Genomic DNA, 15743 nt, shown 5'->3' with positions numbered 1-15743 from the left:
CCCCAGGACATCTGGGAATCAACTCAGTGGTTTCTGCCTAACACCTCTGCGTTGTATTCCCCAGTCTCACCACTGATCATGCTAATCATCATCCTTCTTCTTGGACCTGTTTTCATCTGCATCATCACTGACTTCATTGCACAGTGCCTCAACGCCACCGGACTTTTTCTCCTGTCCCAGTAGCATTAGAGCATCAATCTACAGAGCCCCAAACTAATCATGGCACCATCTTTGTCAGAGAAAATTATCAGCCAAAAGGAAGTACCCATTAGGACGGAGAGTTGTATCTTGGACAGTTTAGGAAGGGATGAAGTCCATAGCCCAAGTAGAGGGCTTAGTCTCAAATTTCAAAACCACTGAGACCAAGGAGAGTCAAAGAGACAAACTTTATTGACCAAATTCAACGTTTCAACACTGCGTCTCTCTCCCGTTCCCCACCCCTCTCAGCTCCACAGGGCTCCTCTGCCCCATGGAAACCGCTATGCGACTCTCAGGGTGGGAGCACGAGGGGGTCAGCATTCTGGGCTGGTCCTGGGCACTCCTCAGAGCGTTGTTCTTTTCGGGGGAAAGGCAGGACAAGCAGCATCTTCTTCTCAGGACCCAGGAAGAGGAAGGAGATATCCAGGGTCTCCCCCTGGGGGTTCGTGGTGAGGTCCAGATGCACAGGGAAGGCCTCATGAGGGCCTGTTGGCTGGGACTCCTCGGGCTTCTCCTCATCCAGGGCAGGGAGGTACTGGACAGACCCTTTTGGCACAGCTTCTGAGGGCGAGTGGGTGGGAGCTGCCTTTTTCTCCTGTTCCTGGTCAGCGGCAGATTTATCACCTTCAGGAGCAGGAGCCTGAAATAAGAAACATTCCCAATGCAGAGCTCAGAGGGAAAGCCCTCACGTGCCTGGGCTCAGGCTCAGCTGTTCTGTGCCTTTCTGAGGGAATGGTTCAAAGGAAGACCATCTAAAGGGACAGGCCCCCTGGCTGAAGAGTGGAAAAGCACAACAGAGAAATCCTGGGGGGGGGGGGGGGCGGGGGCTGAGACCTGTGAGGACTTATGCAAGTCTCACAAATGTCAGATCTAATGAATGATCCTGAGTGGTTTAATGACTTGTTGAAATCCCCATGGGCTGGTCCCCCTGTTCCCATGAAGGTACCAGCAGCCACCTCTACTGATTGTTCATTCCATGCCAGGCCTAGTAGAGCACCCATCGTCCAGGTCCTCTCCCCAGTTTTTCACAGGGATTGGAAGGAGCTAGGGGTTGCAATCCCATTCTATAGATGCGGTTACCGAGACTGAGAGAGGTCAGGCATTGCCCTAATCCCTAGCTCGCAGGTACAGAGCAGGACTGGAACCCAGGCGGCTTCTCTCAGTGGCCCTCAACTCCACCGGGATGGCTCTTAATCCGTGCCCAATAAATACTTCTGGAATGGGATAGATGTTTCCAGGGAGATGTGTTTTCCTTATGGTTCTGAGCAAGGTTTTGGGGCGATACACCAGAGTCCTGGAAGGCTGACACAGTGCAACTGCGGGCACTGTGCCTGAAGGGTGCTTTCTTATTCTGCAGGACCACATTGTGGCTAATCAAAGTGCGCCAGGTTTTGACCAGCTGCCCTGGGAACGTGGCCTTTGGTGGCCTGAGCAAAGTGGAGTTCATGGGTCAGAGAAAAAGAAAAGCAAGGGTTGGACTAGGGGCAGTGAAAATACAGAGCACCTTCCCTTTTCTTCACTGAAATACAATTAGGTTGAAAAATACCTGAGATTCAAAGAATTCGCAATCCACTGAGATAAGTTTTTCCATATCTGTCTTCGTCAGAGATCCTTTGCAAAGACCAACAGGCTAAAAGGAAAAAAAAAAGAAAAGAAAAGTAAAAGAAACATCATGTGATATTAAGACTACTAATGATCGTAAGTGGAAATCACCTTGCTTTCTGCTTGTATGGACATATAGCCAATCAACCTTTTTGTGCTCCTCCAAATTAATAGGCAGGCACTGAATCAATGCTCTCTAGAAATCCTCTACCATGTGATCATCCAGCTATGTTACCTAATAATAGTTCTCCCTATTATTTAAACGGTTTTTGTCTTTGTAGAGTAATTGAATTTTATCTATGTTGTGGTTTTTTTGTGTTTAAACATTGAACCTACATATTTTCACATATCCCTAGTTACTTCCATAGGGCAAATTCTAAGAAGAATAATTTCTGGGTCATGGAGTATATACATTTTGAACTATAAATAGAATATGTAATAAAATGTCCCCATTTCTAAAGAAGAGCTTCTAAGCATATCCACATATAACTTACTAAAACATGGCTGAACAGGTTTTCTGAACTTCACCCTATCACCCATTGCCAGAACGTATAAAAAGAGAGAAGAAGTTACTTAAGGTGGGAAAGTTCATTAATACAGGTCCTCCTGAGGGAATGGTGATTCACCTTTCTCTTTAAAAGAATCCTCTGGAGAGACTGCTGGTGCTTGCAGTAAGTAGAATCTGGTGATTCCCACCTTTGCTAAGGTTTGCTGAGCTGCCAAAATGCATAGGAATATCTGTTGCTGACAATAGGGTAGAGTACAGGGTGGAGTCTGAGATGTGTTTTCATGTGAGCCTATGCACTGGGGACTTGGATGGTTTTGGAGATTCATGTCTGCTTCCATCTCAGAAAATCCTGAGGGCAGGATCCTGGCTAAAGCAGCCTAACATAGTAGGGTAAGGACAGAGGACAGCAATAGTGCAGACTGCTTTCACTGTTTGACTTTAGAAGAATCTGTGAAGTTTCCATGGGACAAGCAAATGTTTTTGGTAGAGCTAATTTTAAATTATCCACCTAAGGAGTAACCTTTCAGGGAATGGGTATTTTAATAGTAAATAACCATGGAGGGAAGATCTAAGAAGGGGTGGTTCCAAAGAGTCAGCTATAGAATCCATCACCCTGCTGGCAAAGGAACTATGAATGAATACATCCCTAAGGTACTCGAGAGAAGCAGCACTGGAGCCTGTCTCATAGAGACTTAATGATGACCAAGAGAATACTACAACTGCAGGCCCAATTATGTAAAAAGACTCTTTACACTTTCTCTAATCCTCTTTCCTGCTTTTGAATCTTGGAGGAACCAGAATTAAGCAAAAGAGAGCTTCAGTGGAGAAGGGATAAAAGAACAGATTTAGACTCTTCTTCATATAAGGGCCTAAGCTCACCAACTGACAGAAGTTAAAACAAGAAAATAGAAGACTTGATCAATACTATAAACCATCTAGACTAACAGACATCTATAGAACATCCCATCCAAAAATAGCAGAATACACAGACTTCTCAAGGGCATATGGAACATTATCTAGGAGAGACCATGTTAAGCCATAAAACAAGGATCAATTAATCTAAAACTATTAAAGTCTTCCAAAGTACATTCTTAGACCACAAGTAATTAATATTAGAAATCAATAACTGAAAGATATTTGGGACTTTTTCAACACATGAAAATTCAATAACACACTCCTAAATAACCAGTGGTTCAAAGAAGAAATCACAAGGAAAATTAGAAAATACATTGAGATAACAGAGAAAAAACACAACATATAAAACATAAGAGATGCAGTTAAAGCATTCCTTAGAGGAAAATTTGTAGCTGTAATGTCTATATTGAAAAATAAGAAATATCTCAGATCATTTCAATGCATTTTGCCCAATTGCATTCCAACACAATTAGCCAATTTACATTTCTTCTAGATGGTTTCAAGACCCCCTGCATCCTGGTACATCCTTTGAATGAAGGCTTATTGGAGTTTATCTTTCCTAAAGGGCTGTCCCTGGAATTGTAACACTATGCTGTATTCTGAATGTACTGACTTTTTCAAATCAAAGCTGGACCATCATCAACCATTGCAGAAATATTATCTACTTTATACTGCCCCTTATGATCACATTGCTGAAGAAAATTATACATACAGTAGAATAAAACCCCTTGTGATTACATATGGGCCTGCTTATCTCTAACTAGTCAATTAGTTCCTTGAGGGAATAAAAGCATTTTATGTTTTAAAACACCTCATATATAACAGATACTCAACAAATACTATATGACGATCTGTGAACATGACTCTTAAATGTCATCCAGGAACACTCACCACAGAATCAGAAGGTGGAAGCAAGCAGCTGCTGTCCGGGGATTTGGTACATGGTGACTCTTTGATTAAATATTCCACAAAGTAAGCAGGGCCAACCACCCACTGTTTAAAATAAGAGTTGAGAAATAAAAATTAATCCTTCCCCCACAGGGAACAACTCAGGTTTGGAGACATTACATTTACAGAAACCAGACATGCCCAGGGTCAACACATCAATCCTGTTGTCCCCACAAGTTCCCACACTGATCAAACCATGCATTATGATTTTGTTATTTAGAAAATGTAATCACCATACCTTTGTTCCCTTCTTAAGGATTTGAGCGTGCCCTCCATTCTTTCCTTGTTTTTTTTTCCCCTTGTGTATAACTCTCTTTTATTAGTTTGTCTTCATATGATAGAGATTTCAACATAATGCCAATATAAGAACCTCGCTTCCATTACCCCAAACCCATAGGTCAACTTCCACAACAGGACTTAACTTGGAGTAGAAGTTGATTTGCTAAATGTTCCTTGGTTAATCACATAGGAGGCTGTGGCAGTAAATAGTGCACATAAGTAGAATCTACGGAAGAGACAATGTGAGTCCATTTCCCTTCTTGCCTTAAGCCAATGAAGAAAAACTTAGTGACAGGATATTTGTGGAAACCCTGGAATGACTCAGAAACTGAAAGATGCTTGAATGCACTTCAGTTCTACCAGAGTAGGCGATGTAAAGAAAGACGTTCTTTGGTTCTCATCAAAAGGACTGCTTTGACAGTCGCCTCACTGCTTAAGTTTCTAAAGCAACAGTTATGAGACTCATTATTTATACAACTGGCATGGGTACTTTAGCCTTACCTGGCTAGAAGCCTTGATGACTTTGACAAGAGAGTACTGCTTTGTGGTACTCTCACTGTTGTATTTTGCGAGAGACTCAGTGACAGCTTCCAAAACACTGGGATTAGACAAATCAGCGGAACTGGGTCTAGGGCAGTCCGGGCATCTACTGTGAATCCTTTGAGAAACTGTTGTTGCCAAAGAAAGCATGTTAAAAATAATCTCCTTATTGGTAGCAGGGGATGGGTAGGGTTCAACCCTATAGATCATATGACCTAAAAAAGACTAATATTGAAATATAAAGATAATACTGTTGGCAAGGTAGGAGTGAGAACAGCGTTTCCTGAAAAGCCAATTAGCTTGCTACAGAGAATTTACTGCAATGAACATGCATTACTGTCATTTTTTTTTTCAATCCAAATAAAACATATTTGACATCACGCAAAATTATTTACCTCAGGCATTTGCTAAAAATATATTTTATATATATATATGTATGTGTGTATATATATGTATGTAACTTATTCTCCCAGTGAACTCAATATATTCCATCATCATTGCCTCTGTAAAGTAGACTGAGTTCATTCCAGGTTGGGATTTCATTACTGTCATGTCTTATTTACCTTTTGGTCCTCTAAACCTAACATAACAGCTAACACATGGTAAGTACTTAGGAAATGCTTGAGTCTTTTTTTTTTTTTACTTTTTATGGATAGCCCATCCATTTGATTATAAATTCTAAGTGAGTCAGAAAGCAAAAGATGATCAAACCATTGTGCTATTGAGTAAAATAATCTTGCTAGTGGTATTAAAAGAATGTTTATGTTTGGAAGGAGCTGACATGGCAAATCTAGTGTAAGAGTCAGGCTAGGGAACCTGTCTAAAAGTTGTTTGCCTTCGCAGACACATTGTTGTTGATTAGGTGCATGTTTATTCAGGTATGTTTTGAGGACTGGTGAAATTGTGGGGAAGATGAGGCCCCGTGCCTCACTCCTTGGCCCCATCACCATGTGACCTCCCATAGCTCTGATAGCTAGGCTCTCATTTAAGTACTGGGGCTATTTTCTCAATTGCAGTTCTCTAATTTATATTAGGTGAGTCTTGTCTTCATAACAAAAAGCTTAAGTTGTGGCTAATGAGATATTGGCTTGTCACTCAAAGGAATGAGCAGTTTTATTATCAACTGGAGCTTGATAGAAATGCAGAAATTAAGGCCCCACTCCAGACCTATGGAGTCAGAATCTGCCCTTCAACTAGATCCACCATGGATTTCTTATGCACACAGTATTTGACATTTAGCCATATCTTATTTTTCAATTGCAAGCAATTTGCTTTCAAAATACTTCCCCTTGAAAAATGGAGGATCCAGAATAAACACAGGTATTTATTTCAAATTATCAACCTTCAATCCCGTTGTAATCCTTTTATACATTTCTTCAACATTTTTAACTCCTTACAAGTACTAGTAAGTGGGGAAGGAGCAAGGAGGAAGTAGGGGTAAAGTACTCTACAAGATATAAGGCATGAAATCAAGGCAGTGCAGAATCTGTGCTCCTTGACTGGTTTAATCAAAATTCTATAGGATTGTAGAGCAGGAGAGAGCATTGTTTCTTTCTTGAACAGAGAAGGTTGTGGAAGACACAGCAGTGGCATTGTTCCTTAAAGAATAGGGAAGAATTCAAGGGCAGTGGTCATCAGAGGGGGTCAGGCATGGTGGAGAGAGCAGCAAGAGCAAGATACAGTGATTGGGAAGTGGATTCAGAGGTAGGGAGGCATCTGGGTGGATGGAGGGTAGAGCTGGTGCAGACCAGACAACAGTGGCAGAGAGAGCTAGAAGGGGAACCTGGGAACAGTTGTACACTTTATGTCCTTTATGGCAGATGGAAAATTTAGGATTTGCTGTAGCACACAATGGAGAGCTGTTAGGCTGAATGTGGAATATTAACTGTGAGGAGAGAAACACTGTAGGATGAATTTCAGTGAAGAGGCCAGTATTAGCTATGAAAGGAAAAGAAGGACAGGAGAAAACCTATGCACTCCTGCCACAGCCCTGCTTAATTGTTTCTTTCCTACCTTTACTAAAATGAACAAAGTCAGCCTGGTCTCTTACCTGGGCGAAGAGTACAGTTATAGGCCAGTGAGTAGAGAATCCTCTGTGGCTTGTTAATATAAAATATGGCTTTGCATTGACCATACACCTGGAACCAAACAAAAACATTTTATGACAATGGAGTAATATACTTTAGGTTTTAATGAATTTAGAGGTTTTTTGTAAAGTACGGTGAGGCTTAAAATCAAATTTTGGTTGTTTTTTTACTGAAAACTGCTAGCTGATGATCAAACTTGTTTCATCTTTTCTTCTAGCATGCACCTATACTACCATTCCTAACACGTCTCACAGTTAGCTGGGACAGTATATAACTGCATTCAAACCACAAGAAGGTAAGCAGAAATGATATGAACCACCACCCCAGTCCTGGCCAGTAAAGATCTCCCAGGAGCTCTCTATCCTCCGTGTCATTTGTCTTTCCATAGCTTGGTACAGGTGAGCACTGACACCGTGGAACCCTTGAGTGCTAATGGCAGAAGCTAGAATCATACTGTGGAAAGGCACCCTCCCAATCAGAAATGTCAAATGCCAAGGGTCAGTTTGATAAATTTGGTTAGAAAACTATATCTTGATCAAATAGTTTACTTCTAAACAGTTATAACAATGTCCTACACTCATTTGATAAAGTTTCATTTCAATCAGTTGATATAATTGCAGGGAAACAGAGATCCCATGAAAACCGACATAGTATTTTGAAGCATGTTTCATGCCATCTTCAAAAGGATGACTGCTGAGACCCTGTTGGTTCTTTGATTCCAGTCTAATCTGTGTGACCCTCACGAAAGCTCCCATACTGTAACCCTTTCCCCAGCTCCAAACATCATATTAGTGTTTATTAAAAAAAAACACATAAAACCAACCAAAAGCTATTCCTCCACTGCTTCTGCAGTCTAGCATGGACAGACCTCAGAGTTTGGGTTTTCCTCACTGTTAAAATACTAGTCGGGAGTGCACACAAGAGTCTTGGAGTTAGAAAACAGTTTGGGGCTAACTCTAACTCTAGTCTGTGTGACCCCAATGAGGCATCTCAGAAGCCCCTCTGATTACTGAAAGTGTGTTCTGTAGAGCTGAGTAAGCAATCGGGCCCCACGGTGTGGAGGACCCTGAAGACAGGGGACAGGAGCAGCCTTCACCTTTGAACTCTAGGGCAGACACAGTGAGAAAAAACACTTACAGATTTGTGCAGACTCCTCACTCCACAGTCCTTCCATGACTTTCTGGTGAGCACATGGCATTCTGTCTCTAACACATCCATTGCGAGATAGTACAGAGCTCCCATATCACCCTGCAAGAGAGAGAGAAGTGCATCACATCCACCTGAAGCAGAGACCCCTACAGACTGGGCGAAAATTATCTGTGGTTTATGTGAGAGCAAAGGATACGATGTTGGTGAAGATTCCTGATAGACCTTAAGCAGTAGAGAAGTGTTAGAATAGGACGCTATTAGCACATGTTCCTAATAGCCATAAGAGCACAGTAGCACCCCCTGGCAGAGGAGAGCCACGGCTTGTCTCAACCCCTGCCCGGAGGAGGGACCGCTACTTGCCTGTCTGTGTTGCCGGGCATCGCTCACTCGGTTGAGGCTCAGCACGTAGCCTTCCTTTCGGTCCCGGTTGATGGCCTGCAAGGCAAAGCCTGCAACTGCCAGCACATCTGAGTCATTGCAGCCCCGGGGGAGGAGGGTCGAGGGGTCAAAGGGCTGCCCCAGCAGGGACACAGCCCGGCTGCAAGCGGCCAGGGCACAGAGCGCCAAGGGCAGGAGCAGGACCATCCTGCGGGAGCAAGGAGCAGTGTGCGTCCGTCGGCAGAGCTGCAGGGATGGGCTCCTTTTAAAGCTGACTTGACAGTTTTGTAATCTAAGCTGACCTGGTGACCAGGATTTGAAGTTCGAGGTCCCACCTTCTTACCTTGAGCTCTAATCGTGAACTTCCGTGAGTCAACACTTTGGAGAGGATTTGCCAATATTTCTGATCTCACACCCCTGAGGCCTCCCTGACTCTCTCTCTGTGTTTGTTAACCATTTCCTAATCATTTGTCAAGAAATCATGATGGACGTTGCATAAGTCTCCAAGGAGGTCTTGATCGGACTCTGGTGATGGCCAGGTCTCCACCTGAATCAGAACATGCGGGAGTGTCACCATCTCCCCCTCGCTTGTCCCCTCTGGTTGATGATCTCTTCGGCTTCACTAATAGTTGTCTCAGGCATGGAACATGGGGCCAGTGTCTCAGAGGTGCCTGTGGAGCTCAAACTTCCTGGCCAGCCTCCCATGTTCACCATTGCTTGTTAGATCAGACCTGGGTTGTCATGGGAAGCCCAGGTGAAATCCTTTTTGAACTTTGGGCATCTGGCTAAAAAGTGTTCGATTTAGTCCCATTTCGGTTATTTTAAAAGACTGAGCTTTAATAAGCTTTAATTGTGTATTTAAATTCCTAGCATCATTCACCAAATCTACCATATCTTCTATGCTGCCATATATAAGCATCTTCATTAAGAGACTAAAAGTTAAACTGTGTTGTGCTAAGAGAGAGGGAAACATTGGATGGTGGGTTGAACATCAGGGTCACACTAGCTAGGACTTGACTTACCTTCTCTTGGCATTCTGAAGTTTCTACTGATTAGGAGATGTCAGAAAGAGAAATATCCTTTAAAAAACACTGTATTTTAAAAAATTGCTTGCAGGCATAGCTCAGTGTTTGAGTTCCTGCTTGGCACATAGAAGATCCCGGGTTCAATCCCCAGTACCTCCTAAAAAAAGCAAAAACAAAAACACAGGTAATTTCTCATGACAGAAAACAGCCCCGACTGGAGGGAAGCATGTAGAGTAGGAGATGGGAAAGAAAGTTCCATGGGACTCTATCGAGGACCCCTCCCGCCCCCCAGACCCATCCAGTCCCCAGATGCAGTCTGGTAGGGGCGGCAGGGCACACTGGCTGCTGAAGTCTCTCAGCAACTCTGGAGTGAAGAGACCTGTGTAACCCAGAGATTCCTACACTTATTTGATTACAAAAAAAGCTTTTTATGAGTAATAACTAATATTAACCTACAAAATACACATTTTTGAGTTGCTGTCCTGATAGATAAGTACAGCTATCCGTGAAGTTTTTATGATGAAACTGGCCAGGAGTACAGAAGCTTTTGACTTCAAGTGGAGATATTCAGAAGACAGAGAATGAAACACCCATTTGACTGAACAGAAATCCCTGGTGCAGTTTCCCGTAGCTGAGAGCAGTGAACTAAATGTAAGTAAGGCAATGAATATTTCTGAAGTGTCTATGTTCATTTAAAACTCTCCTCTAGTTTCATATTAAACTTGAATATAATGGTTTGTGATGCCGGTTAATAAAAATTACTGTGTTTAGCTATGGCAGTAAAATTTAAATTTTCATTAAAATGTTTGGTGGAAAAAAGTTGTTTTTCTCATTTGATAACAATAGCTTATGCAGAGCTAAATCATAACATTATGGGCCACCTGGTGGTAGTATACAGGCTCACTGAAATAATTTAATGAATCCAACCAGGATACTTCCCAAATAGGAAATTTGAGGTTTAGGAAGGTAGAACATCTAAACAAAAACTATAATTGAATTGGGGCCAGAACCCTTCTGGTTTAGAATTATTTTCATCAGACCTAAATTTATAGCCATACTCAATTACAGCTCTTTCAATTACCAAGTGAATGAACTAGGGAAATTGTTTAATCTCTGTATACCTCACTAGCCTGATCTGTAAAATGGGGCTTTATCAGAGCACCTGCCTTATATGCGCTTGGCACATAGTGGTAGCTATGATTATACATATAATCATGACAATTCTACTTTCACAAATATTTACTGAAAATTCTGGAACACTAGATACTGAGTTAGGCTCTGGGGAATCAAGGGTTAAAAATGAGATTTAGTAAGATATAGCCTCCAACTTATTAACCTCTGAGTTAGTTAAGGTTCTCCAAAGAAACAGAACCAACTGGAGATTATATAGAGATTTATTGTAGGAATTGGTTCACTTGAGTATGGGAATAAGCAATTCTGAATTCTGTAGAGGAGGCCTTGGTTGGAAACTAGATGAAGGTGACATTGACTTCCTCAGAAAGAGGCTGTCTTTCTGAAGTAGAGATAGAAATTATCCCTCTGATGAAATTCTCAGGTCTCACTTAAGGCCTCCGGATGATTGGATAAGGAGACTCTTCTCTTCATTCAAGACAATCTCCATTGTTGATTGTAGATATAATCAGTCACAGATTCAATCAACTGACTAAATGGATTTAAGTCCATTTACAAAATACCCTCACAGTAACCATCAGGGCAGGGCTGGCTTGATCAAACAACTGGATACCATAACTTAGCCAAGTTGACACATGAAATTAATCATCACAACCTCTTTATTTTCTGGACGCCAATGAACAATTTTTGAGGACTCATTTAGCAAAGCAAATCTAAAGTTCCAGCTCTCATCTTCATTTTCTTCTTTGAGCTAGGATGGGAGGCAGGGTTTATTTGAAGCAAAATGAGTGTAGAAACCAGACATTCAAATTCTGGGGTAAAACAAAAATTCAGCTTCAGTGATCCCAATGAACAAGCGTTCACTGGGTTTGTGCTATATTCAGAAAGAATTCAGGCAGGATCTGAGGCCTGAGGTACTGGAATGGACAGGAACCCCAAAAGAAGGGTCTGGAGACTGAGGAAATGTACCAGGCACACACAGGAGATGGCCATCAATGCAATTCCAGTGAAAAGCAGGATTCAAACAAACACAGATTAAAAGGAGATAAACTGCAGGAAGGGCAGCAGACTTTGTCCCAGAGGTCCTGAGCCAGCCCTTAGCTGTGTGACCTAGAAGATGTGGCATAATCTTTCTGAAGCCCGGTTCCCTCATCTGTTGAAATTGGGATTAGAAGGAGACAACTGGCCAAGGTCCCTCTCAGCTCTAACGAGAAGGGGTTCCTGCCGTTCTCTTTACCTAACCTCATTCCATTTCCAGGGCACATCATTCCTCTGCTCCCCAACGGTGGCACTTGCTGACCACCACCCAGGATCTGTGCTTCAACCCAGCCTCAAACAACTGAGCGCAGTCACCTTCCAGGTTGCAGAGCCTGGGAGCCCTGGCAGAGGTGGTATGAGGAAAAGGTCAATCTCCTTAAATTCCTTGGTAGAGAGCCTGAGGACACTGCGGGTGCTTCATAGAATTCAGTTTCCTTGTCTATAAAACAACAGTGCTCCAGCACACCTGTGCCTGCACATGCGAGCACGCACACAGCTACACCCACTCAAGGAAGGCGCGAGGCCTGTTTCCTCTTCCCCAGGACCCCTGCCCCAGGCATGCTTAAGTTTGGTCCCCATCATAGGCGGTGGAAATTTTAGTATCAATCCGCCTCAAATTGGACTAGCCATGTTTCAAGGGCACCATCGTCCCCTATGGCTAGTGGCTTCCTTGTTAGAGAGCACAGGTCTAGCCCCAGGAGCCTGAGATTCTACTCTGTAAAAGGAAGGAAGTGGTACTTTCCAGTTTCTGAGTTTGTGGTGAGCACTGATCACCAACAGGGGTGATGCATGTAAGGTGCTTAGCACAGGATGCCGGGACAGTGTCCGCTGTCACTGCTGTGACTGTACCTTGTGGTCCTCCCACCTTGTTTCAGAGAGTGCCTTGTGACTCTGTTGGGGGCCTTTTCCAGGTCCCATGACAGTGAAGTGGTCGCACCTGAGCAGAGAAATGAGGCTGGTTTTCCTTAAGTGAGGGGGAAGCAGGATCATTTTCTGGCTTGACCCCTCCTGACACAGGTGTGATTCAGGGCAGGGATTTGGTATTGTTGGATTTAGTCTAGAAAGAGGTCAGACAAGTGAGGCATGGTTAGCTGCAGAGCTGGGAGAGGTGCTGTGCCTGGGACTTTGGGAGTTGGAAATGGAGGTCCCAAGTACTGTCCTGAGAGGGAGAGGAAACCTGCGGCTTCCACAGCTTTTACTCCACAGCTCAAGAGTATCAGGCTGGCACAGCCCTGGTTAAAGATGGTTTCTGTCTCTGGTTCCTTCTCTCTTCCTTTTCCTCCCTTTATCTTTCCTTCCTACCACAAACTGAATGAACACCTACTCCACATAATGTCCAGGCCGAGCATTATAAATAATAAGTGACATTGATGAGTTCCCATCATGCACCCAGACCTCTTCTAAAGGTTTTATGCTCCTTCTTTCATCTAAATCCCACAACTAGCCCATGACTGTAGGTACCTCTATTACTCTCATTGTACAGATGAGGAAACTGAGGAACAGGGAGCTTTAGTAGTTTGCCCAAAGTCCCAGTGCCAGGGTTTGTATCAGTCTACATGGCTTCAGAGGAAGGCACAATTCTTACCCTCAAGGACTGGATTCTAGGAAAGTTACAGAGGGAAAAACTAGCTCTGCTGGGGAAGTTAAGAAAGCCTTCCCAGAGGAGGTGTCATTCTGGACTTGAAGGATGAATAGGAGTCTGCCTGATGGGCGAAGCGAGGAAAACATCCTAGGGAGGGATAGCAGGAGCAGTAAAAGTAAAAAATGCAAATTACATGGTTTACTTTCAATGTCCTGCCAACCCTTCACTGTCCACTCTAGAAACTGAATGGCATTTGTCACTCCCAACCCACCCAGTTGTCTCAGGCCACCTTTTTGAGGCTGTCACTAACCCCTTCCTGAAGTTCCCTACGTTTGGAAACTCCCTCTCTCTCTCTTAACCTTCATTAATCATATTTAGAGAGTGTATGAACGTTTCAGTATGTTTAAAGCACATTTTTTGGTATCAAACATATTTTTAGGGCAAATCTGCCTCACAGCATCCAAAGTAGAATTTCCTCCAAGAATCTATATTGTGTGCTTATGAGCCCAAACTCTGAGTGCAAACCAACTTGGGTACAAATCCCAGTTCTGCCACTCATCAGCTGGGTGACCAAGGATGAGTGTCTTGCCCCCCTGAACTTCTGTTTCCTCCTTAATAAATTGAGACCAAAGCTAATTCCCTAGGATGGATGGGAGGATCAAGTGAAATCCTACACAACAAACAAGTGCTTGGCCCACAGCCTGCTCTTGGTCACCCACCAAAGAGATTCTAAAAGGTAAGAAGGGGCTCTCAGGGAATGCAGGTAGGATCTCCAAGCCCATATCTCACTCTCACTGTCATGAAGTTGGAGGGACCAGTGCTGGTTTATGAAGAGAGATGCCAGAAGCATCTCAGACACAGACTCCTCCCAAGGAAGCAGCACCTGAGGCAGGGCCTCAGCTTTGTGGGTCACACGCTTAGCCTTTCCCAAGGACCCAGAATCACTCAGGCCTAGTGGCCAACTCACACTGCCCTGACACACAAGCAACTGATGTATAAATCAGAAGCCCGTTTGTTAATTTACACCACAGAGCGATGCCTCTGCTAGCATCTCCCCAGCAGGCAGGACCAACACTGACAAGTTCTTTCTCTCTGATCCTCCTTTTATAACCTGCGAACAGACTGCACTGTGTCTTCAGAATGCCAAGTAACAATATACTTGGTTGAGCTGCAGCCTTCATTAGCTGGAATCCAGTGCCCAGGACAAACATCCTGATCCTGAATTAAAGGCGGGGTCCTAGGCAGTAGACTAAACTCTAATTAGGTATAGTATCTTCCTGAGGAGGATGCTGGCCAGTTTGGATGGTGTGGTCTCCTGGCAGTTGGCTTCTTTTACCTATATAAGCTGGTTCTCGTGTATTTTGCAGCCAAAGGCCAGCTTTATTGCCACATTCCACCCTGACCAGTACTGCCCACATACTGATAAAAGAAGGGAAGGGAAGTAACACTTGCTGGGTGCCAGGCACTGTGCTAAGTATGATGTATTTACATTAATCCTCGTAAAGCCCCATTGGGCGATATCTTCATCCCTGTTCGATTGCTGTGTCATCCAAAGCATGCGTCCTTTCTAATACCCATGTATGGTGACATCCAGCAATTTCGCAGGACCAGGACCTGAGAGAGACACACATTCTCGTGGAGGGGCCGTAGCTCTGCAGAGTTTCTCACAGTGGGAGCTCTGATTTAATTGCTTCTTTTCTGGATCTGGTCTGCATGTTGGGGTTAAGGAGATTCTGATGAAGAAAAAAGAGGCTAAGGGGACAGGCAGGGTTGAATAGAAAATGAGTGTTTCCAATGGGAGATCTCACCAAACCTTATTGGGTTGGAGGAGTGAGGCTATATCTAGCAATAATTTTTAAAAATTCTCAAAAAATAAAAGACAAAAATAATAAATTACTCAAAATTGCCACTATTTTCAGTCTCTTTTTGTATGGGTTTAACTTTTGGAATCATATTCAAAGCAAAATTAATCAACAGAGCTGGCAGTGGGGAACTAAAATTAAATAAATACAGAAAGAAAGGAGCCTATGTTTCAAATGAATACCAGACACAGTGAAAGGGGGAAAAACGTAACCCATGCAACTTTTGAACACAGTTTTTTGCCTATAGATCATGGGTCTAAAGAAAAACAGATATGCAAACAAATCTTGAACTCTATTTAGTGAGTTTGTTTTTCCATAGTGGAATGGATGTAGCAATTCCTGAACCTATTTTGCGCATGTTGCAATGTTGAGCAAAGGAATAAATACACTGCTATTTGGGGAACCAGTGTACTCACCGTGAGATAGAGCGAGCTGGTGGAGGAACTCTGAGACCTTGGATTGGAATTAGAAGTCACAGTATAAATTCATAATAAAAATGTC

At 43.2% G+C, this 15743-nt stretch overlaps 1 protein-coding gene across 1 annotated transcript; it reads right to left on the bottom strand.

Annotated features, from left to right (window-relative positions):
• Positions 1-367: 367 nt before the first annotated feature.
• On the bottom strand, positions 368-8863 carry FETUB (fetuin B). Its single transcript, XM_004473709.4, has 7 exons — positions 8587-8863; positions 8215-8325; positions 7041-7128; positions 4952-5118; positions 4115-4216; positions 1745-1828; positions 368-838 (listed from the first exon to the last, which is right to left on the bottom strand). The coding sequence occupies exons 1-7, from the start codon at positions 8809-8811 to the stop codon at positions 491-493; spliced, it is 1125 nt and encodes a 374-aa protein (XP_004473766.2). The 5' UTR covers positions 8812-8863; the 3' UTR covers positions 368-490.
• Positions 8864-15743: the final 6880 nt, after the last annotated feature.

Source organism: Dasypus novemcinctus, chromosome 4 (genome assembly GCF_030445035.2).
Source record: "Dasypus novemcinctus isolate mDasNov1 chromosome 4, mDasNov1.1.hap2, whole genome shotgun sequence".
Classification (NCBI taxonomy): Eukaryota; Metazoa; Chordata; class Mammalia; order Cingulata; family Dasypodidae; genus Dasypus; species Dasypus novemcinctus.
This window is presented reverse-complemented; position numbering and strand designations above follow the sequence as displayed.

What these genes read in the sequence shown, in the direction of transcription:
- FETUB (XM_004473709.4), bottom strand. Translation starts at nt 8,811, where the DNA reads ATGGTCCTGCTCCTGCCCTTGGCGCTCTGTGCCCTGGCCGCTTGCAGC. An exon ending in TAACTGTACTCTTCGCCCAG is followed by an intron (nt 5,119 to 7,040) that starts GTAAGAGACCAG and finishes TGGCAACAACAG; the next exon opens with TTTCTCAAAGGATTCACAGT. An exon ending in GCGAATTCTTTGAATCTCAG is followed by an intron (nt 839 to 1,744) that starts GTATTTTTCAAC and finishes TTCTTATTTCAG; the next exon opens with GCTCCTGCTCCTGAAGGTGA.